This window comes from Haemaphysalis longicornis, unplaced genomic scaffold (assembly GCF_048455015.1).
Source record: "Haemaphysalis longicornis isolate Haplotype H1 unplaced genomic scaffold, Haemaphysalis longicornis Haplotype H1 scaffold_4, whole genome shotgun sequence".
Lineage (NCBI taxonomy): Eukaryota > Metazoa > Arthropoda > Arachnida > Ixodida > Ixodidae > Haemaphysalis > Haemaphysalis longicornis.
The window spans coordinates 95,892,871-95,919,314 of NW_027526361.1; the positions used below are offsets into that span (position 1 = coordinate 95,892,871).

The 26,444-nt window shown below is 49.4% G+C and overlaps 1 protein-coding gene across 2 annotated transcripts in view; it reads left to right on the forward strand.

The window, feature by feature from the left end:
* Positions 1-14,273: 14,273 nt before the first annotated feature.
* Positions 14,274-26,444, forward strand: part of LOC144180448 (uncharacterized) — a 28,044-nt gene continuing 15,873 nt past the window's right edge. For both annotated transcript variants that reach the window (XM_077708788.1, XM_077708789.1), the window contains exons 1-4: positions 14,274-14,490; positions 14,791-14,968; positions 21,572-21,728; positions 22,279-22,450. In XM_077708788.1, the coding sequence (XP_077564914.1) occupies positions 14,410-14,490; positions 14,791-14,968; positions 21,572-21,728; positions 22,279-22,450 (588 nt within the window). In that variant the 5' untranslated portion in view covers positions 14,274-14,409. The remainder of the gene's footprint in view (positions 14,491-14,790; positions 14,969-21,571; positions 21,729-22,278; positions 22,451-26,444) is intronic.

Consider the following 26,444-nt stretch of genomic DNA (forward strand, 5'->3'; position numbering starts at 1 on the left):
AATAAAACAAACAAAATTGAATAAAAACAAGGCTGAGGAAGGCCCACAAGGTGCATCTATGAGGACCACATGTGGCTGGGTTTTTTTTTTTTTGAGGGGGGGGGGGGGGACCAGGATAGGGAAGTATGTACCCTGCCGCTTGGAACCTTGCTAGGGAAGAGCCAGGGGTAAACAAGCACACACACTCGCACCCATCCGATAAGGCGAAAGGAAGGAAGACAACGCGCAGAACATTGTTTCTATCTCACGACAGGCCTGCCAGGACTGGCAATCACAGTCGAGACTGTTCTGATAATGCGATGAACACGTGTTGCATCGCAGGAGTGGTTGACGAGTTGCGAGTCACTTTCAGCACGCTTGTGATACACGCCTGTACAGTATATGTTATGATGGCTGTCACAGCCTATTCTTATTGTTCGATAAAGCACCGTACACGCGCCAGTGGTCATCTTACCTGATGTGCAAGATGACCGCTGTGTTAGAAGACTATGTAACAAGACCATTTGTAAGAAGATCATGCACTCGGTAGTGGCCGTAACGACTTTCCTGCTAACGTCCGGGGGCTCTGTGCTCCACCCCGCTGACACTATCGCCGAAGCATAGGCTTCACGCACACGAGCGTGTATATGCAGAGCGGGAACTCCACTGTCTTGCTCTTTGAGAGTATGCGACTAATATGCACAGGCACCCACCGCGCAACCGCTTTTTAGACACGCAAAAGCAAGATGCAGCCACGATGTGGCGCACGCTAGACCTGCACTTAAGTTTGAGAAACCGTCCAGCATTCTGTGCGTGTAATCTTTCTTTAGAACTAGGGCAAAGCCACAAAACCATCGCTGGTAATGCGATTCAGCGATAAGTTTTTCCTATTCTGCAAGCCTCACAGTTCCATTGATGACCGGTGCATCGGATGTAAAACAGTGTGCCCAGAACAAGGGATGCTATTGTTGCGGGGTTAGAGGATCAGGAGAGCGCCCTGGACAACCCCGTTTACGTGCTGCGGGGCTACGCATGCAGGGCAACGTGCTGGCGCTGGCGTGCGGCCAGTGCCTGGTGGGCGTCCTAGAGAGCGACAGTACCCTGCTGGCACGCCTCTCGTGCGCGCTGCTCGGCGTGGTCGGCCTGCGGCTGCTCAGCACGGGCTTCGTGGCCGCCTCGTTGGTCGTGAGCAGCGTGTTACCGCCTCCCTCGCTGCCGCTGCAGCTTCTGCTCGCCGCCCGCCTTGTGGAGCGAGTCGTCGAGGACCTGCAGGCTATGGCACTGGACGCCCAGAAGAGGGGCAACGGCTGGTTCGACGAAGGGGCCGCCTTCCCCAGGTGCCGGCCTTTACACTCGAGAAGCCACGTGCATTTTCGATGTCGGGCAGGCGGATTGGGATTCAGACGCACAGAAAAATGTGCTCTCGTCTAAGCGGTTCCCGCGATGGACACTCTGAGAGGCTGGATGTATTTTAGTTATAAGAAACAATTTACTGCGCTAGTGAAGCAGGAGTTGTCACCTGCCGACTTATAACGTTTTATCGGTAAGCAGTGCGAACGTTGAAATATGTTCTACGTTAGCTTTACTTGGAGGAATCACAGAAAGCAACCATAAATTGACGGGAACGGCTCATGGGTAGAGCGTTACTGGGTTTCGGTGGGTACCTATTATGTGCTAATTGGCTTGCAATGGAAATCTCGATGGTTATATGTAATGACCCCGTAAACACAAGAAAGGAAGTATTACAGCGTTGCTTCCTCATTCAATATGATGTCTCCTGGTGTTAGCGGCGTTCCAACACGGAAAAACACGCGTACATTTACCCTGAACCTCATTCTGATTAATGGCAGAAGTGGATGACGCGTGTTGTCCAGCCTGATGATGGGATCACGACTATATTGTCACGAAGCCAAGGACGACGCAGTTGTCTTGCAGGAGAAACAAGTTTATTGGAGCGAACTTGTGCTCCCCTAACAACTCAAAAGAATAAAAGAATACAGAGGCGGCGAAGCAGCGGTCAACAAAGTGACTGGCGTCAGCGAGCGTCGCAGAATCTAATGCCCCGGCGTCTGCTCTGCAGGCTTTTTATCTTTCGGCGCGCGTGGTTCTGGAACCGTCGATTCGCATCGAGAACATTGTAGATGCAAGAAGATTATTCCGGGATGTTCACGTTAGATCGAAATGCTCTCCCTATCAGAACAGATAACACATGCGGCACAGAAAGAAAGAATGGAACACGCGCTTCCCTTGGCACGGAGATAACACAGACCGGCGCAGCCGGGCGGTAAAAGCAAAACACAACCCAATGCATGGTTCGCGGCATTACCCCCCCCCCCCCCCCTATAAGAGTGCATCGACCCGATGCTTAACATAAGCGACAGTCCGAAAATGAAAATAAAAGTTCGTCATCGCTCGTAGAAAGGTTTTAAGCGAACCACGTGGACGACTTCGGGCCGCGTACGTCGTCGTGATGTGCCGGAGTCACCATCGGGGATCACTTCGTAGGTAAGTTGGCCAACACGTCGCAGAATCTGGTAGGGTCCGAAATACCGTCGCAGAAGTTTCTCGCTCAGTCCGCGTCGTCGGATGGGAGTCCAAACCCACACACGATCCCCTGGTTGGTACTCGGCGTCTCGGCGTCGGAGGTTGTAGCGGCCGGCATCCACCAGCTGCTGGTCCTTTATACGAACTCGAGCGAGCTGGCGGGCCTCCTCCGCACGTTGAAGGTATCCTTGGACGTCGGCGTTGAGGTCGTCGTCTTCTACATGCGGAAGCATGGCGTCGAGCATCGTAGTCGGTCGTCTTCCGTAGACAAGCTCGAACGGTGTCATCTGCGTAGTTTCCTGCGTCGCTGTATGTACGCAAACGTGACATACGGGAGGACTTCGTCCCAAGTCTTATGTTCAACGTCGACGTACATGGACAGCATATCCGCAATTGTCTTGTTCAGACGTTCTGTTAGTCCGTTCGTTTGGGGGTGGTACGCCGTCGTTCTTCGGTGATCCGTGTTGCTGTAGCGTAAGATTCCTTTCATCAGCTCCGCGGTAAAGGCCGTTCCGCGGTCCGTGATTAGGACTTTAGGGGCTCCATGTCGCAGCACAACTTGGTTTATAAAGAACTTGGCGACTTCTTGTGCAGTCCCCCGCGGAAGAGCGGCGGTCTCTGCGTAGCGCGTCATGTAGTCTGTCGCTACGACAATCCACTTGTTCTCCGAACGTGACGTCGGGAACGGGCCTAGAAGGTCCATTCCAATCTGTTGAAAGGGCCTCGACGGGACGGTGATCGGTTGTAGAAGTCCGGCGGGTCTTGTCGGCGGCGTTTTTCGTCGCTGGCAGTCCCGGCAACTCCAAACGTAGTGGGTGACGTCGGATGTAAGGCGGGGCCAGAAGTACTTCGCCTTAATTTTTGCAATAGTGCGAGCTGTGCCGAGATGTCCGGAAGACGGGTCGTCGTGGGACGCTTCCAAAATTTCGTCACGAAGGTCTGCGGGGATGACAAGTAGATAATTCGTTCTTGTTCCGGGGCTGAAATTCTTCTTCACGAGGACAGAGTTTTTCAGGCTGAATGCTGGTAAGTTACGCTTGAACGCTCTAGGCACGGCGACGTTTCGTCCTTCGAGGTAGTCGATCATTACTCGCAAGTCGGGGTCGGCACGCTGCTGGGCGGCTAGGTCGCTCTCCGGCGTCACGGAGTGGTCGGAGGAAAAAGTTATCGACTTCGTCTGCAGATCGATTATTGCGCTGTTGTCCGTCAAAAAGTCCATCCCGAGAATTACGTCGCGGGAGCAGTTGGGCAAAACGACGAACACCGCAGAGTACGTCGTGCCGTCTATGGTGACGCGCGATGTGCACGTTCCACTTCACGTCACGAGGTGGCCTCCTGCTGTGCGTATGTGCGGACCGTCCCATCTGGTCATAACCTTCTTCAGCTTAGACGCAAATGGTCCGCTCATTACGGAGTAGTCGGCTCCCGTGTCTACAAGGGCGACTACATCAAATCCGTCGATGGACACCTTGACGTCGGTTGCCGCCTTCCTCGAGTTCCGGGTGCGTCGGGGCGTCGCATCTCGGCTTGTGCGTGTTGGCGAAGCAGCGGTCAAGCAGCGGTCAACAAAGTGACTGGCGTCAGCGAGCGTCGCAGAATCTAATGCCCCGGCGTCTGCTCTGCAGGCTTTTTATCTTTCGGCGCGCGTGGTTCTGGAACCGTCGATTCGCATCGAGAACATTGTAGATGCAAGAAGATTATTCCGGGATGTTCACGTTAGATCGGAATGCTCTCCCTATCAGAACAGATAACACATGCGGCACAGAAAGAAAGAATGGAACACGCGCTTCCCTTGGCACGGAGATAACACAGACCGGCGCAGCCGGGCGGTAAAAGCAAAACACAACCCAATGCATGGTTCGCGGCAATATTGTACGCGAGGGAACAGTTTTCCCCACGTTTTTAAGTGCGAATGCACTTTATAAGCGACCCCAAACCATCCACCGCCGGCGGCGGCGGCGGCGTCGGCGGCGTCCGCAGTGCTCCTCTACATTTAAAAAAGAAACAGCATCCGGCGCCAGGTTTCGATCCGAGGACTTTGCGGCCGCAGCGCGACGCGCTACCGACTAAGCCACGGAAGCCACGCTGATATCAGTGTGAGTAACGCGCCTTATATCTTTAACGCATTCAAACTACGTCGTCAGCGGCGTGCGTTGGCGACTCAGCGGCGTTCTAGCGGCTTGATAACTGCGTGGTGTACACGTGATACTACAAACCCGATGGAAGAGATGGAAGAGAAGGCGGCGAGGCGGTGGGCTGCGGGGGCCGAGCGCAAGCGCCGCAAGCGGGCCGACAACCGTGCATTCGCACTTTCACATTCTCCCCCTCGGGGAAATGCGGGGGAATTTTTTACGACGATGACCTATAGTTGCCACGCACTAATTCGCAGCGTCACCACTCTGTTTTAAAATCAGCAACGATAAGTGTCTGTTCGTTCTTTGGAGATGTGCACTCACGTAGCGTGCGGACACGTCTCCTTTCCAGAACGAGGCGTGCCTTGAGCAGGGATGACCTCGTCACAGAGCTCGCTACCACGGTCGGGACCCTGACAACGAAGCGGCCGCGTACCCCTTCCGGAACGAGGCGTGCCTTTAGGGACGACCTTTTTGCCGAGCTCGCTAGCACGCTCGGGACCCTGACGCCGAAGCGGGCGCCATCGGTACACAGAAAGATTTCCCGCTTTCCAGTAAGCGGCTTTCTTTCGTCTCTGTACGGCCGCTGGAGGAGTATTCACACGTTAAAACAGGGGGGGGAATTTTTTAGGAGCATCCTAATAATCTCGGTTTTCCGCGCCTCGGGACGCCATTCTATTCGGCTTCCGAGGAGCGCATATTGCGATGCCACTGCAATAATGTGGTTTTAGGCTGCTCTGCTGCTCTGTTCCCAGAAAAATCGAAAGGGGTGGTGCGAAAAAGATAGATCAGGTTTTCATGAACCCTGCTGAACGTCGTAACTATGTTTTATTTAGGGGCCTCATTCTAAATGAAACTCAACTTGTTCATCCCCTGAAAATATTGTGAGCGCTTACTCGTGTACTCGTGGACTTCAGTGCATCGTGAAACTGCCCCACACCGTGCCCGTCCACCGTCCACCGGTGTGGTCAACCTCTCACCTGTCTATAACCATTACAATCATCATTTGTACATAATCATCATCACAAGTCGCTTGGCTGTAAAATCGCGATCCGGACAGTAAAGGACGGAACCGTTCGCTCTGCAGCCTCCCTGAAAGAAGCGTCCTGTCTCCTTACAATATATGTAATCCTGCAAAATTGATTTGGTTGATGCGCGCGCAGTGCCTTTCTTTGCTGTTTGAAACGAGCGTTCGTTAAGCGTTGCAGATGTGTGCTATGCTTAAAATGCTCTCGTTATACTTTGGGCATGCCTATGTCAATCTATCGTTCACAGGAAACTGGCCCTAAGTATCAGGATTAATAATGTGTTTTAGAGTCACGGTAGTTAAGACCGGCAACATAAGCCATCTCTCGCTTTTGACTTGCCTTAGCTGTACGAATGGGTTTGGGAAGCACTACTTTAACTATTTTAAAGCTATGGCTCGCGTTAAAGTAGCACTGAAGCAGATCAGCTTTTTGTAAATTTATTCAGTATTCCTTCCATTAATTTCGATACAAGGACACCCATTTCCTGAAATGTTTTTGTTCGTATGTGCGCGGAGGAAAGCTTGGAATTTGACTTATCCATAGAGGATAATTTGTGACTTTCCTGACTTGAACAAGTGTACAGTGCGCAGCGCACTTCTGTATAACAGCGAGTTCAGCACGAACTGTTTACCCATGAGAACAGATTCAAAAACTTTCTATAAAAATGTTGGAAGCACAGGGGTGGCCTGAGGATTCTGAACGACGCAGCAGTTTCCTTCAAACTCCCGCTAGGCCGCGGGAGAATAATACCCTTGTCAAACGTATCTATGTAAGTGCACTTAGGCCGAGTGCACGCGTGCTCCCCGGATGACACTTTGGCTGCGCCCTGCGAAACAACAAAATAAAGTGCCCTTGGCCGTGATGTCAGTGACAATAGCTGGCGTAAATATTCAACAAAATTACTTAAAATTCCACCTCTTTTCACATAAGAAACAATGTAAACACTTTGTTGCGTTTACATTGTTCAACACTGCAATAGGCGTGTCTCACAAGTGCACAAAAAACGCAGTTGGGACTGAGACTGAAGACCGGCAGTCATAATTTCACGCAGCTCAGCGAATGGAAGCAGCATTATCGTCGACAGGAAATTATCAGAGAGCGTGGATTATAACCGAAAACCCTGAAACGGGAACACGACCACAAAAACTACCTACGCGAACGCCGCAGAAAACGGCGGCCGCTGGCACGTCGTTGGGCGAGAGATTATTTTCTTCTTTCTCGTCGCTGCTTCTCTTTTCGAAAAAATAAATCGCCAATATATCCATAATGAACTTTTAACATAGTTTAAAAACATCAAAGAGCTCGTTGGTTTGTTATTTTTCCCGATTTTAACACCCCTGCGCCGAGATAAGTCACTCGGCGAGCCGGCCCGGGTAAAGTGTGTTTTCGGGAACACACTCAGCTTAAAGTGCGTTCGATGGCAAGTGTCGCTCACGTTTGCTGTTTAGCTGCGCCCGAATGACATTTTAGCCGAGTGCACGCAGTGGAAGTGCACCCAAATAGGCACGTTTGACAGGGGTATAAGACTGAAATAACGAAAGCTGTGTTATAGACGACTATGTTGTACTCTGCACGATCCGAAAGCAATCGTAGAAACTATTCGGCAACGATTTGTGGACACGTTCACGCACGCTCTTCAGTTCCCGCGTCAATATATTCTATAAGTGATTAGCTCCACCAACCAGCTTTTACCAAGCACAATAGACGTCGTTGGAAGCTGCTACAATACAATGCTACTATTTTGGCTATTCCCTCTATGGTCTAGCGTGGTGCAACACTCGAAAATTTCCTTGCAATCGTTACAGGAAGGGTCTCTCGACGACGACTCGCTGATTTCTGCCTCTTCCGTCAGGCGACGCAGTACGCCGCGTATGCGTTCCTTCGCAGCTGCGTCAGAGCTGAGACGCAAGAGTCGTGCCAAGTCTCTTTGCTTGCCCAAACTGCAGGTAGTCGACCTGCCCACAACAGCAATCCATGTAAGCAGCACCGCTTTTCCTCTTCACCTTATTTTCGGGGCGACGACCTTCTTCCCGGTAGCCTATATACTGGACTATTCGGATCCTTGCTTGCTTGTTATGTGCTTGGTCGCTTGCTGGCTCACTGGTGTATACGCGGGCGTGTGTTTACATTCTGCTGAAAGGCTTAAGTAGAAGCGGCTGTTCTTTGGCACTGCCATTGCTGAAGCAGCGGTGTGTAAGGCACTCGATGTCTCACTTCACCGGGTTTGTGTGTACACAAGCGAGCTCCGCCGCACCAGTTAAGGAAGTAACAAAGTAGCAGCAGTCAGGACTGCACATGCAAGTTCTGGACATGGTTAAAAGAACGGGGTAGTGCCGTATACGCGAGTGCGCGCCTGCTCCTCACCTGTGCATGATGATGCTACATGTAACGTCAGGTAGGAAATCCCGAAGAGCTATTGTTACGGATTCAGAATGACCTTTTGAAGGAATGAATGAATGAATGAATGAATTTAGAGGGAAGAGGTTGAGGGTCTGGTTCGAGGGAAGGGAAGTAAGAGAAGGGGAAATAAACCTGTGGGCGGATGGAGTTCAATCTCTACGCTGGACTGCCTCGTTCACGGACCACGTGACTCATGGCATTCTCACTACACCGGTGCGCACGGCAAAGGCTGACTATATACGCGGTATTACGCTGGTGTGCTTCTCTGCGCTGACATTCAGTGCGGGGTGTTTACAACTGCCTTAATGTGCGACGATATCATTCCCTGCGAAGTCGAATAAACGGGCGATATCATAGTGCAACTGAAGTTTTGGGGGCAAAATGGAAAAATGGACGGTTTCGGTCTTGTGACGATGGTGTCAGACGAGTATCCGGAGGTGATCAGGCGAGCGGTGACATTCTCTGTGGGCTCTAATTTTTTAAGGAATAATTTCCTGAGGTATGCCAGACTGGTGAGGCCTGTGCAAGTTCTGGGGGACGAAAGTGAGCTAGTTTCATAATGTGTAGCATTGTGTGACTTGTAACGCAAGGCTTCAGGGGGTTCGCACGTAATTTTCATCCATGCTTTTCGTGCTGCCTGCTTTTTTATTATCTTAAAAGTACTAGAGCCGTCGAACTGCATTTAATAGTAGCGAAAATGAAGACGGAATATATAAAGGCAACCCATCCAGGCTATTACCACCAATTGCACTGTTCATATATGATGCCAACACCACCTAGAGCACCGATAGGCCTTGAAGATTTAGATCACAGCACAAGTGCACGAGGAAGAAATGCGACCTACTTGCAAGGAAAAAGTCTCGTCAAATTTCACGAAAATCATTGACAGGCAGACTAAAAAAGGCATAGAAGACAGTGAAGCAAAAGGAAAAAAAAGAAACACCATTTTTCACCGCGCTGTCAAGAGGGCGGGAAGCATGACAAGAACAACTCACACTACTGCATCCGTGTGGTTTAAACCGCACATATCGTGTTGCGAGCTCCTCCCGGTGCGTGAAAGAAAGACGCGGCTAAAATGATTCCAGTATTACTCCTGAGGAGTATTCCACAATTTTCAAAATAAGCAGTCTGGGCTCAAATTTTATTTTGTGCTGTGCAAAGTTATTGCCCATGCTCATGGTTAGCATGGTTTTGAGCATTTCCTGTTGTCGCTAGTTTTAGCTGAATACCATATGCAGACAATTTATTATTGCCTATAAATAAAAAAAAAGTGCCTAAAATTCTTCCAACCAATTTCACGACCCGCCGCGGTGGCTCAGTGGCTAACGCGTTGCGCTGCTGAGCACGAGGTCACGGGTTCGATTCCCTGCCGCGGCGGCCGCTTTTCTGATGGAGGCGAAAAGCAAAAACGCCCGTGTGTTCGAGATTTCGGCGCACGTTAAAGAACCCCAGGTGGTCAAAATAAATCCGGAGCCCTCCACTACGGCGCGCCTCATCGCCTGCGTTGCGTCGGCGCGTTAAACCCCACAATCAAATCAATCAATCAACCAATTTCACGTCATTTAGTAAAGCTGCAGACTGGTCTAGTTGGTAATTCATAGTGGTCAAGTGTAACGCAGAAGAAACACACGGGATCCCACGGAAAGTATACACACGGACGAGCGCTATCTTCCAACTGATTCTTTATTCACGTAACTTCAAATATATATGCTTTGCCTTTTTAGGAACAATAAAAACAGGAAACAAGAAAATACTGACAATGAAAGAGCAAATACACCCAACACGCACCATTTTATTATTATTTTTTAAAGAATCACTGCGGCCTATCGCGTATGGCATCACATTGCAAGAAATATAGCACACGGTCAGGTAGCGCAACCGGCAGTTTGCTTACACAGTCGTTCCTGTGACGCACCATCTGAGCTGCCTCACTAATTAAGCGCGCTTGCTCCTCCTTAATTATATCGACCACTGTGGTGCCAGGGAACTGCGGAGTGTATACACGTGCGGAAGTGCTCTGCGAAAAAGCCTTCCTTGCCATTACGCACATTATTGGCATGCTCGCGTAGACGCTCATTGAGGCATCTGCCCGTCTGTCCCACGTAGCTCGCGCCGCACTACAACGGAATTCTATATACTACTACATTTTAGATGCGACTGCATCTCATTAACTCGCCTTGTCCCTGCATCCGGCGTCGTCGTCGTCGGCGTCCGCCCCTTTCCCATTCTCCTCGCCGCGCGAGCTGCGCTGTCCGCCACTCACCCCCTCTCCTCTCCGATAGCGAACACTCTCTCGCGAGGGGCATTGGATTGGATTCGATTAGATTGGCTTGGATTGGCTTGGCTTGGTTTGGATTTGATTTGGATTGGATTGGATTAAAGTGGATTGTGCTGGATTGTGTTGCGTCATAGCCGCGGCAGACGCACTGGCGCCGGCGCGTCCCCTCACCGTTATGCGCGCTATAAAACGCGGTGCCTGCGCCGCTCCGCTCCATTGTTCCAGCGCCGTTCCTCCGCTGCAACGTGAACCCCCTATGCGTCGCATCTACACAGGGGTTCCCGCGAGGGGAGGTGGGAGTTTTTTGAACAGATTCTCCGAACTGTGTTCTATGTTTGACAGCGATAGAGTACTAAGCGCCGCGGTGGAGCACAATTTTGCCTACCTTGCCGCTTTCCACCACGCGCCGCCCCCGAGATCAACCAGGCACGTGACTAAAGCGCTGGGAAGGCTACCAGTTAGAGGGAGTGGCCGGAGTAGAAAGAAAAGGCTGGTTAGTCGGTTTGCGCTGATTACCTGTTGCACAGTGAAACGTGGCCATCTACGGCGGGAGAATGACGCCTATAAGTCTTGTGTTACACAAAATGGCGAGAAACAAATTATATTAGAAATAGCCGCTAAGCAGACTCTGTCATTATGCTGCTTTCCACTTAGTTGTCATAATTAGTCAGTTCACAACGAAGTTGCAAATTTACAGAAATACTGGAGAGTTTTAGCCGACTGTTTTCGACGGTCCGCTGCGATATCGGCGGCCGGCTCAGCGCAACCGGAACCGATGCCGTTCGCGGTCAAGCGCGCCACGCATGCACAATGGCGCTCCCGCTTGATATCGGAGCTGAGCGGACCGTGAAAAACGGTCCGCTAAAACTCGCTACTGTCTGCTGTAAATCTACGGAGGGAATATGGTTACACAAAGCGGTGTCACTGTTGTTTTACCAGAACTATTCGGAAACAAATTGTCTGGTAATTAGCACTTAAGACGGTTCTAATATTACGGTTCTAATAAGAAAGAAGCGGAAGCTAAACGGAATCTTCGAAAAAAACAAGCAACGGCTCCGCTGCTTGAACCGATGTAACGCTGGGTGGAATTGGGTTTGGTTTTTGGAAGCGAAGCTTCTACGTCTCACAGATGGGGTATGTCGTGCCGGAAACGTACTGGAGGAAAGCCAACTTTCACTGACGATGAAGATGGCGATTGGGGGTGAAGTGAAAGAAAAAAAAATGTTTTCCGTAGTCAGAATCGAACCTGGGTCTCTGGACTTATGGAGCAGACGTATATCCAATTGCGCCATTCCAACACGACAAAACCAGCATCAGCGCGCACGTTACGGGATGTGAAAGAAGGAAAAAAATCACGCCATATCCACGGAATGAATGATGATAAGTGGGGCGAAGCTCGAGAGGGGGATATCATCGGTAACCGTAACTCTCCCGTGAAAGTTCGCCCATTACATCATTAAGAAAGACGTAAGACTGTGTGCGTGCATTGTACAAATCAACTTTTATTTTCGGAGTCAATGCTCCCAGGCCCAGACCTGGTGAAAGACCCCGCGCCACCGAGGACTACCCCGCACCTACACCACAATTTGTCACGTAGGATGGGACACAACGGTAAAGACAGAAATTTTATTTAGCGCGAACTTGTGCCCGAACAAGACGAGAGGAAACGAGCAAAGGTCCTTGCGTCTCGTTCGATCTCCGAGAACGACTGCCTGCGTTCGTGGCGTGATCTCTTGCGTGATCTCCCCCTCGCAGTGCACGTGCGCTCGCGCCTCCGTTGGCGAACACAGACAAGCTCGCGCTCCCGGTGCCGAGTTTGCGCTGCCGGTTGCAGCCGGTTCTTGCGCGTGCAACGCGGCCCACTTTGCGACATCTCCGAAAGCATGCGGCGGTCACGTACCACGAGACACAAGGGATGGACAAACCCATGACTTAAGGAGCTTCACCCCTAAAAGTCGAGCAACCCTCCGTCTAGTTTTGCCGATGGTTGAACGAGAAGCTTTCTTCGTGCGAAAACAAGTGGTGAGAGGTCAAAGTCAAAGACGCTGCTGTCAAAACACCAAACAGCGTACAAGTCAAGGTCAAAGATTAACTAGTGAAAGTTCAAACCACCTGCTATCCAAAGTAAACTCAGATGACAACCAAGAAATGCCTCACGAGAAAGCTTCACGTCCAACGTTGGTCATCTGTTAGATGAAAAGGTGAGGATTTTAGAGACGGCCGCCTTTTGGAAGGAAGAAGGGTGATTTTTTACCGCTGAGGGCAAATTTGTTCGAGCTGAGAACGTAAGAAGCAATCGCCCACTCTAATAGAATTAGAGAATGTTCCAAATAACTGAAACGCGTCTGGCTGCCTTAATTTGCCAAAAAAGCTCAAGATGTCGTCATTGTTGACGGCGTGCGGCATTACCACCATTGCGATTAATTTCAAAGGCCACGAGTTCGCTCCCAATTGCGGTGTTCTGTGCAGGATTATTTATTACGCAGGGCTTTCCTTTCACAAACCAGCTATTGGTCGGCTTAAACGGGCCATGAAGACAAAATGCAAGTTCGATTCCTTCGAAACATTGCCTCATTCGAATAATACTGACACAACTTTTAACACAAACTTCCCGTAAATAAGCTATGTAACGGGGACGACAGGACGACCATGCGACCCACCAGCCCATTTCCGGCCTTGGAACCTATGACGTATTAGGCGCAGCTGTGCGATTGGCTGACGCCGGCAAAAGGAAACGCAAGTTATGCAGGGCTTGTAGAGAGAGAGAGAACAAACTTTATTTAAAGCGGCCCATGTCCGGGCTGCCGAAAATGTGGTTCTGGTGGGCCTGGAAGACGTTCAGGTGGGAATTCCGCAGGTGTCAGGGCCCCGCACGTGGGCAATGTGCCGGGTGAGGCGAGGCCAAAGGATGGGGCGAAGATCAGGCGGAGGAGCGGCCCAGTTTTCCCATGAGTATGGAATGTGGGATGGTAAAAGGTGTGGATGAAGAAAGTGAGGTGATCTCCTGGCGCGAGGACAAGTCCAGTAGGTAGAAGCTCGCAGAACAAGTTATTTGCGCTTAAATGTAGTGCACGTTGCCGCGAACCATGCATTAGGTCTCTTTATGTTTAGTTTTACCACCCGACCGCGCCCGGCTGTGTTATCTGTGTGCCAAGTGCAACGTGTGTTACAATATTTCTTTTTTATGCTGCACGGGTTATATCATGTGATAAAGAGAGTGTTTGGCACTGTCGTTACTCGGCTAGAATAATCCTCTGCAGTGATATCGATGTAATTCGACGCTGCGGGAAACAATCACGCCCAAAGATAAATACTCGACGAGCAGACGCCGTCCCATTCCTATTCCACGACACTGGCCTCGCACGTCACTTAATTGACTGCGGCTTCGCCGCCTGCGTATTGTTTCAGTTGTCAGGCGAGCCAAAGTTCGCTAAATCAGACTTGTTTTTCCTTCAAGACAGCTGCGTGCGTCGTCTTGATCGATTGATTGTAAGGCTTAATGCGCCGACGCAACGAAGGCGATGAGGCGCGCCGTAGTGGAGGGCTCCGGATTAATTTTGACCACCCGGGGATCTTTATCGTGCGCCGAAATCTCGTACACACGGGCGTTCTTGCTTTTAGCCTCCATCAGAAACGCGGCCGCCGCGGCCGGGAATCGCACCCGCGACCTCGTGCTCAGCAGCGTAACGCCTTAGCCACTGAGCCACCGCGGCAGGTGCATGCGTCATCTTTGGCAACGTGACAATATGTACACGACCCACGCTGGTCTTGTTATCGTTTTAACTATTAGGAAATGAGCCTGCTTTAATATGTGCGTTGATTTATCCAACCAACCCCTGCAATAGTCATATATGAGCGGATGTTAAGGAATACACGCTGATGATAATACTATACAATGCAGGAACGGCTCCACAGGTCTCCATTTCCCGCATTCGGACAGCGACGTCTGCGATCGATCTCGACTAATGTACCGGCGGCGTCCGTAGAGCCAGCGTCGGCGGCTCGCGTCAGCCGCCTGTCGCAGAACTTCCTCGTACGGGCCAACCCAATGCAGCGCAGAGACACGGCCCCAGTGGAGGCCACGACTGGCAACGAAACGGCAAGAACGGAGCACCCGCCTCAAGGCCAGGTACACAACTGGGCGGATATCATACAGGGCCAATGCCCCAAAAGCAGAAGCACCTTCTGTTTTTCAAAAATATATAAAGTGTTACCTACATTCTATGAACGTTCTAGAACACAGTGAATGCACGATTCTTTAAAGTGAAGCCTTGTTGCGCCGGCTACTGCTTTAAAATACGTAACGAGGTTTCCGGACATTTTCTGCGCAATGGCCAGAGTGAGTTAAAGAAATTTGAGCGTACTATTTGGGCATCGTACTGCCCAGTTTCATGGTTCCATATTGTGGCGTGGCGATGAAATGCCGCAGGACACGCCATCTACAAAATCTTCCCTCAGCGATCCCCGCCGTAAATCTCAGGGACTCAAAAGGGAGTCACCCTTTCAGCTGTCTGAGAACAAGCTTCAGCCTTCTGAGAACAAGACCAGCGCCACTGCAAGCGACTGCCCGCCGCAGCCGCAAGCCTTCAAACGATACCTTTCAATAGGTACGACTTCATTAAGTTTTGATTTCCAACCCACCCCTCCGGTGTCTTTAATAGGGTTAAGTTCCTTTACGCAATTCAGAGGGCCGCAGCATGTCACACATTCAGCTGGTTATGAGTGGAAGCACTTCAGCATTCAACTTCCAAGCAACCTGAATTCCGTTTGCTTGTCCAGCGGTGTCTCCCCCTCGCATGTTCGTTCATCAGCTGTTGCGAAACCTCTTACCTGTGCCATGAAAAAAATGTAGTTTCCTGATCGTTAGCAAAGTCGGGAATACAGGGCAAAGGTTTTGTGATGATTTGGTTGTAGGTATTGAAATTCACCCGCGCGAATGCAAGGTTCTGCAAATAGCAATTTTGTAAGGCACCAACACAACTGATTGATTGATTGATTGATTGATTGATTGATTGATTGATTGATTGATTGATTGATTGATTGATTGATTGATTGATTGATTCATTGATTCATTGATTCATTGATTCATTGATTCATTGATTCATTCATTCATTCATTCATTCATTCATTCATTCATTCTTAGGTTTAACGCGCCAACGCTACACACGCGATGAGGCGCGCCATAGGGGAGTGCTCCGGATTAAGTTTGACAACCCATCGAAATACACTGTAAAGTCTTGTGCCGGCAACAGTGGAACGAGGTATGCAACAAAGCGGACGGGCAGTTACACCGAGGCTGCACGTGGAACCTCATACGCCACTTGCTCGATGAAACCAAAACCAAGACCCATCAGCGCGACCGCATCGCCAGGCTAATGCATACGGCGGTACTGCAGCAAGGCAAGGACACAGTGATCAATAAATTGGAGGACAAATATCTACCCCCTACCCCCACGGAGAGCCACCCACTGTACGGAGGGTCACCCAATGCGTCGCTCGACCGGGACATCACATTGGCCGAGGTGCGGACCGCGCTGCACGAGCTCAACACTCGCTCGGCAGTGGGTCCGGACCTCGTTACTAACAAGATGCTGCGGAACCTCGACGACGCGTCGATCGAGGCCTTAACCCGGTATTACAACGAGTGCTGGCGGTCGGGCAAGCTACCCCGCCAGTGGAAATGCGCAAAGACCATCCTGATCCCGAAACCGGGCAAGCCACCGGACACGAACAACCTCCGCCCCATCTCGCTCACGTCATGCGTGGGAAAGGTGCTGGAGCACGTGATCGTGAACCGATGGCAGGACTACCTCGAGAAAGAAGGCCTTTACCCGGTCTCAATGATCGGCTTCCGGCACAAGCTCACCACGCAAGACGCCATGCTGCAGATCAAGGAAGAAATTATCGACAAGGGAAGCACGCAAGACAACAGAGTAATCCTCGGTCTGGACCTCCAAAGCGCCTTCGATAAAGTGAAACACTCGGCCATACTGGCGCAAGTCTCCAAACTAAATATGGGCGAAGCCAGCTACAATTACGTCAGGGACTTCCTCACGGATCGAATGGTGGAACTCCACGCGGGGGATCTCAAACTCAAGAAGAAGAAGCTCGGTAGCACAGGAACACCACAGGGGTCGGTTGTCTCGCCACTGCTCTTCAACCTCGTCATGATCGGAGTGGCGGAGGCGCTGGCAGAGACGAACGTCCGTCACACAATCTTCGCCGACGACATCACCCTGTGGGTTGCCGGTGGTAGCGACGCCTATATCGAGAACCAGCTGCAGGCGGCGGTCACCGCCATCGAGCAGCACCTCACGGGCACGGGCTTGGTCTGCTCGCCAAGTAAGTCCGAGCTTTTAGTGATACGCCGAGACGCAAGGGCAACATCCCCCAAAGAGACTGCGACCGCATCAAGATCGTCACCGCGTTGGGACAGCAAATTCCCGAGGTGGCAAGAATCCGGGTCTTGGGTTTGCTAATCAGCAGGAACAACTGCAATGGCGAAACCCTGGCCAAGCTCAGCGGCAAGGCAACGGAGGCAACCCGCCTCATACACCGAGTCTCCACGCGCAGAGCGGGAATGAAAGAGGACAGCCACGTGCGCCTCGTCCACTCCTTCGTCATTAGTCATATAATGTACGTGGCTGCCTACCACAAGTGGCGGGTCACGGAACGCAACAAGGTCAACACGCTAATACGCAAGTCTTACAAGACGGCGCTGGGCCTCACGGAGACCACGAGCACGGCACGCTTACTTCAACTCGGCTTGCACAACACCCTCTAAGAGATCGAGGAAGCGCAGCTGACTGCACAGCTAGAGCGCCTCTCAGCAGCCAAGACAGGACGCCACATACTCAAGACCCTCTGTTACAATCCCCGAGCACCGGACCGGCAGTCGAGCGACATCGGCGAGCATGCACGGGCCTACATACGAGTGGACCCGATCCCCAAGAACGTCCACCCAGAATACAACAAGGAGCGGCGAGTGGCGCGGTCCAAGACCCTCATCGAACAACACGCCAAGGACGCACACGCGCGTTACGTCGATGCGGTGGAGTGCCAACAAGAAGGTTTCGTCGCGGTGGCCGTCAAGGCTACCACGGGTACCACGACAGCGGCAGCCAACGTGCGGTGCACGGGCGCCACGGACGCCGAGGAGGTCGCCATTGCTCTGGCGATCTCCGAGGCTGAGTGTCGCACCGTGCTCAGCGACTCAAGAACCGCCGTGCGCAACTTCGCCAAGGGTCGATTGTGCGCCCAAGCGGCCGCCATCATCAAAAAGACCAAGCTTCAAGACAGGGAAGTCCGCATCAAGTGGTTCCCGGCGCACATGGGCGAGTGCGCAACTACGTCCAACCACAACGAGACGGCTCACTCGGAGGCGCGTGCACTTACCTTCCGCTCCCCCGAGACCGACCGTCCGTGGTGGTTCGAGAGCAAAGACCGCCTAGCAAGCTACACCGAAATCACCAAGGCTTACCGCCTAGCTCGACGGGTAATGCCACCCCCCCACCAAGGACTGAGCCGGGAGGAGGCCGTGTTGCTACGGCAGCTCCAAACCGGATCCATCCTCGCGCCGGCAACGCTGCACGTGTTACACCTAGGACTTTATTTGAGCGGTCTGTGCAAAGTGTGTAAAGTGGGTCTGGCAGACCAGTGGCACATCTTCTGGGACTGTGTCCGGTTTCCAGACGAAGCCAAGTCAAGGACTTATCCGCCGAAACTCCTAGAAGCAGTGCGCAGTAACGACAAGGACGTTCAACTTTGGGCCGTCCAGCAGGCCCGGGGTGCGCTCGAAAAACACAGACCAGGCAACCCGGCAACGGGGTGCGTTGGCGCTGTGCAGAGTAACAGCAAACCCTAGGTCGACGCCAGGCCCGCGTCGCGGCGAGTAGAAACCGTCGTTTTGCAGGCAACAATAAAGTTATACCTAACCTAACCTAACCTGGGCATGTTGAACGTGCGCCGATATATCAAACGCACGGGAGTTTTCGCTCTTCGCCTCCATCAGAAAAGCTGCCACTGCGCCGGGGGCGCCAACACCACTGATCCCGTTATGGACAGTAAGTAAAAACATGATGCCGTCAGTGTTGCTAGATTAGAAAGAGGCTTCAACACCAGCTCCTCGTGGAAATTTTATGAGGTTTCACCAGCACTAAAATACCCCCGCTATAACGTATTTCGTGCTCCTGAGTCATTTTTGCGCGTGCAGTTCACCAAAACGAAGCCTTAAAGATGGTGTTCTCAAAGATTGTTGCTTGTAGCAAACCGTCCTATCACAGACAGGGGACTTGATTACCTCTAATTAAAAACACGCAGGTACCCGCCGCGGTGGCTCAGTGGCTAAGGTATTGCGCTGCTGAGCACGACATCGCGGGTTCGATTCCCGGCCGCGGCGGCCGCTTTTCTGATGGAGGCGAAAAGCAAAAATGCCCGTGTGTACGAGATTTCGGCGCACGTTAAAGATCCCCAGGTGGTCAAAATTAATCCGGAGCCCTCCACTACGGCGCGCCTCATCGTCTGCGTTGCGTCGGCGCGTTACACCCTACAATCAACCAATCATCAAAAACACGCAGGTGGTGACTTGATTAGCTCTGTCATTAAAATAGCAAATTAGGTCTGAGAGAGGTGAAATAAAATTTCTTATTCATATCCGTTGCAATATGCCTTTTTATAGAGCATTTACTCCATTTTTATGGGCATGCTCTAAGAGAAAATAGCCGCGCTCGCTGTGCTTTTTGCGTATGTTAATATTCAAACAATCCCTGGTGCTACGTATATTTCTCTCAAATTAATATGTGCGTATTTATCACTTGGCTGGTTATTGTACAATCAGCATGTCATACAAAGCATTCGCAGCTGTAAAAATTGGTGAGAATTTTTGTAGAGAAGGAATGGCAGTGGCACGTCTTGCATGTGGTTTGTTGGAGATACAAAACGTCGGAGTTTTCGTCACTTTCAAGCAGTGCTCAAAACCCATCGGGCGCACTAGAATATGCGTGCAGTCTAATACTGTGTGTGGCTCACGGTGTTAAGGAGCGGGAAAAGCTTCCATTCAGGAAAAGGAAACCTTGGTTTAAAGCAGTGGCACAATTTTTTGCCTTCACCAGATATTATCTGATGTAGCTGTGCCGGCACCTCAGCACCAGCAACGGCAAAATTTCACCATATTTTCACAATCTGGCGCAGTATTTCACCGTCCGGCAACACTGGATGCCGTCTCAAACAAAGCAGCTTCTGGCTCAATAAAGGGCATAGATAAAAATGAAACAAGCTCACACTAACCCGTAAGACCTGGAGGTAGCGACGCTGTACGCAACCTTCACGACCCTCCCGACCGTTTAAGCCAGGGATTGCGGCCCCTTTGCTTCTTCACTGCCGCTACGACCTTTAATCCATCATTGTTGCTATAAGTGTCAGCTTCCTTCATTTTTTTTTGAAGTGATAATCATTGGTAATCACCTTGGAGGGGCGTACGTTATGACGTGTCTTTCTCGTTTCGAGCAAGTGTTGTCACCATTACGGCAAACGCGGGAGTAGTTCTCATTCCGAGAAAGTGCTACCACAATAACGGCTAATGCTGGATTTGTATTTTTGGCCAATCTTAGCCAATCTCTCCGCGTGGGAATGCTCGTTTTGATCAATCTTTGCCAATATCCTTACTGGTTATGCTCAGCATTCTTGGCCCATCTCCCTAAGTGGGTTTGCTCGGTATTTTCTCGGTATTTTTATCTACGGACGCGAAAACTAACGGTTTGCTAGACAGCTTCGCTGTCAAAAATTTATTGCTGTGGCTGCGGCGAAGGTTTTCCTGTGCAACCTATGCAGTATCGGCCTTTGGAAGCGCGAAATGAGCAAAAGAGGTGGGAGTTTGAAGTGCTTAGGACATGTGCGGAGAAAAAACAGAAACCACGCAAAAAACGTTTTATCTGCACATTGTTATCGATATCTTCACGATTTTCAAATACGAAATGTCCACGTATGTTTACAGGCATGGGAAAAACGGGGTTCCCAATAGGTGGCGGCTCGGCAACCACTGCATCTATTGCTGATAGGCCGGGGCGATTAATGCCAACATATCAAAGATAAGGGGCAACAAGTACACTTTATTATTCTTATATTTGCCCCCTATGATTTTAATCGACTATTGCTGGCGTAACGGCAACGCCTGCAGGGACTGGCGAAGCGGTACGCCCCGTATATGGTGTGAACAATCGCCTGCACTACGAACAGAGCTTACACATAAACATGGGACAACCTAGCTTCCCAGTTTGCGTTGGGTGAGGATCTTAATAGAAATCGTATCAGATGGCACACACATATATCGATGGCGGCGCAAGAATAACATATAGAACTTTTTACCTGACAGTACTAACTTATAAAGGCACCTGAGATGCCGGTGGTCAATTAGGTGGAGGCTATAAATAACTTCAAGACCCATGTTGCCCATAAATGATTGTGTAAAAGAAAGCCCTAGCAGCACTGTGCTTTCATGCCATGTGTAATACGTAAACGATGCAACCCACACATACCCTAATAAAACAAAGCAGCGGTGTATTGAACGCCAATGTCAAAAAGATGATGCAAGAAACTGCAGGAAATTTTCAAGTTTGCGAGTTTTCTGCTAAAGCGTGACTCTCAAAATTGTACTGCAAGAATTTAGAACGCTAACGTGCTTTCAGAGACTACTGCCTTTACTGTGAAGAAAAAATGATTGGCGTAGGAAATATTAAGTAGCCTTGTTATACCACAGTCCTCTGTTTCATTTAAGCAGTGAATTTTGCTCTGTATAACCTTTTGCTGATTCATACCAGCTTACTTGAACACGCTTCCAAAGGCGGGAGTTTGCTGTTTGGTACCCACAATCAAAGCATGGAAGCAGAAGAGAGTAGCTAAAAATGTGGCAAGGCGTTTAGATCGGGCAAAGATTTTGCGAAAACAAATAATCCCAGATGTGCGACACATTTAAGAACTCTTAAGATAATACAAATGTTTAATTGGATTCTTTCCTGGTACTTCAGTACTGGTGCAGCTGGGATGAGCGGTATTATCGCTGCTGTTTCAGTTGTTTTTCCGGGATACGTACGCGCTTTAAATGTCTGTAGTTACAGTGACGCCACAATTGTGAAACATAAACACAGGGAAATCGCTTAGCATGCGTAAAAAAAGTATGCGCAAATAAGGCTTATTTGCATCCGTCCCTCAACCAGGAGGCTCCATTACCCCACAATCAGACGGCAATGCTACTACGAAGGCCACGGAAACCAAGCGCTCGAAGCCCAAAGCGAAGCGTCTGTCTCAGCCCAACATTAATGACGCAGAAACGCCTTCTCGGAGGATTTCGTCACAGCGCCACCCGCCAGCTCCGTAAGTAATGTTTGTAGTGTTTCCACCTCTGTAAGATTTTTTTTTGTGCAAGTGCTCGTTTTATTGTAGTTTTCCTTAAGAATCGTGTGATACTTACCAACATCTGACAAATATAGACGCATCACATGTCTCTTTCTTGTCCCCACTTGAAAGCGTAGGATACAATTCATGACGTCTCCGAGGGCTGAGTTTAACTGCTGTCGTTGTTCACTAGAAACTGTACCGTGATATGGCGTCTTACGCGGTTGTACGCGCTAAGCACCAGTTCACACAAGCAAGTGGCGTAGCTCTATTCTCACATGACAGCAGTGGAATACCTCAAGCGCTCTAAAGTTGTTTTGCTCATTCGAATGCAAATGCCTGGCATTTTCAATGCAGGGTGGACGCTTGCCAGAAGGTAAAAGGGGGAAGTAAAACAGTAGGAATAAACAGATCATGTTATTTGTGGATTTTTCGTCGATAAAAACGTCGTCATCCACAATATGCATGGTTCTGCTGTTGGGATTAAGCTCGAAAGCCTGGTGACGCGCGCAAATTTTGCAACGCGCAGGACAAGCAAGTGGCGTCCTACGATTCCCTCAAGCGATGAAATTGACGCCACCATCTCTCCACACATAGTTCCAGAGATATTCGGCCAGGATCCGGACATTCTCCCAAAGCCCTCCATCCTGAAGCCTAGCAAGACCTTCTCCGCTGAAGACAGCGGTCTGAAGCAATTTGCCGTATGTGTCAGTTCTTTTTTCGATAATAAGTGTCCATGACAGTCCTTTCCCGACAACAAACAGGAATACAAACTCATTCCCGCGCAACTGAATTTATGATTACATGCTGATATCTAGGCGGTTAGTTCTTGAACACCGAGAAGTGTTAGTTCTTACTGCACACGTGTTTGATAGGCGCATTTATGAAGCGTCATTTGAACAAGTTACTGATCTGTGTAAAAGAAAATATTTGATCCATTCGTGATATTTGGTTGAGATAAATTCGATGACCCGCAAAGGAATTTTAATGTATGAGAAGTAAGCATGAACAAACAAAATGTAGTGCTTACCAGTCATAGTGAATACTGCGAGCCAGAATTTCAACCACATTTAGACTTGCATAAGTAGAAGTTTCCACATATAATTATAAGCGACAAATCCTATGTGCTGATGCAATTACGAGGCAAAAACAAGACGTACAATTAGTATAGGGCATGATTGATTTGGGAAGCCCTCACTATTGTCAAACCGATATTCATCTCTCTCTAAAACAATGGTACCTAGGTGAAGTATAGTAATGAGTGATAATACTCTATTCAGGGATGCTGTAAAGAAATTTGCGGCAAATGTATTCGTACAGCGCACGACAGGAGCAGTTGTATGTGAATGGAATGGGTTCTTCCTGCAGCGGTCTTGAGTAGCCTTATTTTTGTGGTTATGATGACAAGGAGGTTGGTGGTGATCTGATGATGCAGATAATGACGACGAAGATGATAAATAAGCAACATAGCATTCTTCTGGAAGCTTACGAAGCAGGCCTTTGGGGCCTTCCTAAGAAAATCGAAGGAAAATGCTTCTCAGCTCAAAAAGCAATACAAGGAAGGATGTCTGCACTGACTGGGTGATCGTTAGGCAATAAGCTCACGTGGAGGTAACAGGATGAGTAAGAAAATACAGGTGCCGTTGAAAAATGTCACCGGTTTCAAGGATTAGGACGACAATCTCAGGCGTCACGTGAATACTGGTGCACTTTTCGTTACTTCTGCGAAATCTACTGCAAATTTATTTATTCGTTATTTATATATTTTCGTTACTGCCAGTCTCATACACGACCAAAGCAGAAGGGCATCAGTTCGTAACTACAGAAAACACAGTTTACAGTTTTAAATTTCTACAGCGGAATTTTATATCATTCGATGTCTAAGTGGGCACAGAGGCTGGAGGCAAAATGCCTTAAATGGCCTCGAAGCCTTTACAAAATTACATTGGCACATTTTGAAAAATGGCGCTAATAACACACAAACAGTGAACAGATGGTACATTCTTAAAGCGGCATATAAGACAGTACTACTTATCAACCAGCCAATACAACGCTAGTCGCACGCAAACACATGAACATCGGCCATAATGCTCCACAAGGAACACACACGCCGGTATCGTAGAACCAGTTGTTGCAACAGGAAGAAAAAACAAATAACGTTTACGCCCACCAAAGTCTATGGGAACATATATACACCAAAAAATAATCACCTGGAAAATGGTAATACGGCTCATCAAAAGAGAAAAAGGAAGAAACTGAAATATCATTTACTGAACATGTCCTCGATTTTTGAGGTGAACTCTGACAATGATTGCATACTGCTAATCAAGGAATCTAAACTATTCCATTCTCTTATTCACAGGTGGAAAGATGAATGCTTGAAGCAATCGCACTTAAAAGCGCATTCGGTTATGGTAAAATAGTAAAATGGCCACTAAGTGTCCATTCTGGCGCTTCAGCTCACTCATCCGGTGAACCTATACCGGTAATTGGGAGGGGGGCTCGTACAATGCGTAGACAGCAGGAGTAAATGTGAAAGGTAAACCAACCCCTGCGTCGAAACAACAGCGATAGGAGAAACGCGAAGCTTTCCAGAGTCTCGTACAACACCAAACAAACCAACCCAGAAGTGAGGGGACCCACAAAACACCACCCTACTATACGCATAAGGTGTGTCTTATCGAGACGCGATCATGATCTCTAACGCTTTAGTGATACGGCCATTCCATGGCTTTCTCTAGCGTTAAGCCATCGTCGTCGTTGACGGAGGGGTGCATTTCGTTTTTAATTTCCCGCATCCGTGCTCCCCTTTCCAAGTACAAAGTGGCCTTGCCGCGAACCTTTTTCTTATCCTGTGTTTCAAGTGAAGCGCGCGTTTCCTCTTTCATTCGTATGCCGCACTGGAAATATTTTTTTATAGATAGATGGTGTACACTGGCGTTTGTTGTCCTAGACTGCCCTTGTTCGAGCGACAATGTTCTTGATCTAACTCCATGAGCCTTCGAGGTAAATGTATGAAGAGCAAACGCCGAGGCATGCGATTCGCCGACGTTGTAGTTTGCTGCTTGCATTTCGTTGACGGCTCCTTCGACGCTTTGCTTTTATCCCAATTTATAGCGGTTACCCGTCTGCTCCTGTGAGCTTTCTCTAGAAGAACGTCGATTCGTTCTTTACTGCCTGACAATATGAACGGTGTAAGCTCCACGGGAGAGGCCTTTGTAGCGCAGCGAAGTATTGGTGGGCTGGCATTGAAGATGAGAACGTGACGTTCAGTCAGCATGCATGCCGTGGCCTAAATTACATTATGATGCTTTTCTTCAAAAAATTGCCGTGATATTCAAAATTTCAAAGGTTAATGGAGTTACTTAAAAGCTTAGTGTTGAATCCCACACTAATTATGCCTCCTATGCGCCTATGGAAAAGGGGACAGCTTTTCAGGTTTTGTTCGGGTAGCCAAATGCAGCGTGTGATCTCACGCCAGCTTTATTGTAACATAAGGCTTTCGTCCTAAAACATGAGCAGAATTAAGCAGATTTCAGTCTTTTTAATTAAAACCATGACACGTTCAAGATAAATAAGAGGCTGCTAAATCTCTGCGAACTTAGCCCTTCACACTCCTACTGCACATATAGTTTCGTTCTACACCGTTCCGTCTACTGAAAACTCCACTGCACGCTGAACGTTTCGTATCTACTTTGGAAGGGCGGTAATTTCTAATTCCTAAAAAATGTTTCTCGACCCACTACCAAAGGAGCACACCTACGTGGGGAAAGAAAAGATCCTTCCCTTATTGAACTACTGAACAGATCGTCGAATACGTTCTAGCCAACGATCTATACAATCGGGTGTAACCTTCACAGCCGACGCCCCTCATGGTTGCTCTAGCTCGTCTACAACAAGACATGTGAACCTGTCAATTCTCAGCGGAACCTGAGATGATCAAGGACTTTTTAATTGACCTAGTGAGTTTCTAAGAATTCTACTTTCCTCCATCCCATTCACTACCCGCCTCCCTGAGCCCCTTCGAGATGATCAAGGACTTTTAAATTGATCTAGTGAGTTTCTAAGAATTCTACTTTCCTCCATCCCATTCACTACCCCCCTTCCTGAGCCCCTTCTTCCCTTCTCTACGAGAAATTAATACTACTGCTGCTAATATAATTCCGAATGAAGTCTAGAAGGCGTAGGCTATGTTTTGGAAAATTTTCGCCCGTTTAGAGATATTTTTGGTGATTTTAAAACGATCGCGTGACTCGCTTCATCCTCCCTGCTGACATGCTCTCGTCGGCAGTGACAACACCCTTCCAAATACTGACGGCTGTATTTAGCCAATTTTTGCAATAGTCAGTCGTCGAACGTGTGCATAAAGGAACAAAAAATGTACTTACTCCTGAATGTGAAATTTGTGCGCAGTGCGAACTGTAGCCTTCTCGGTCAGGGCGCCTAGCTGATGTGTCTCAGGGCGTGATCGCGTGATCAGCGAACTGCCAGCATGTTGTTGTGAATTGTGTTTGAGCCTCCCACCCAAATGTCACGAAGTTGGGATGTGCCACGCAACGAGGCGGACGCGGAAGAACCGATGTACGTGTATCCCGCGGCGCGTGCTGGGCTTATGTGGCGCGGCCTGGGCATACTGCCATTCGCCTCCCACTTTTGCCATTCTTTCATCCTCCGCTTACTTACGGGCTCATATTC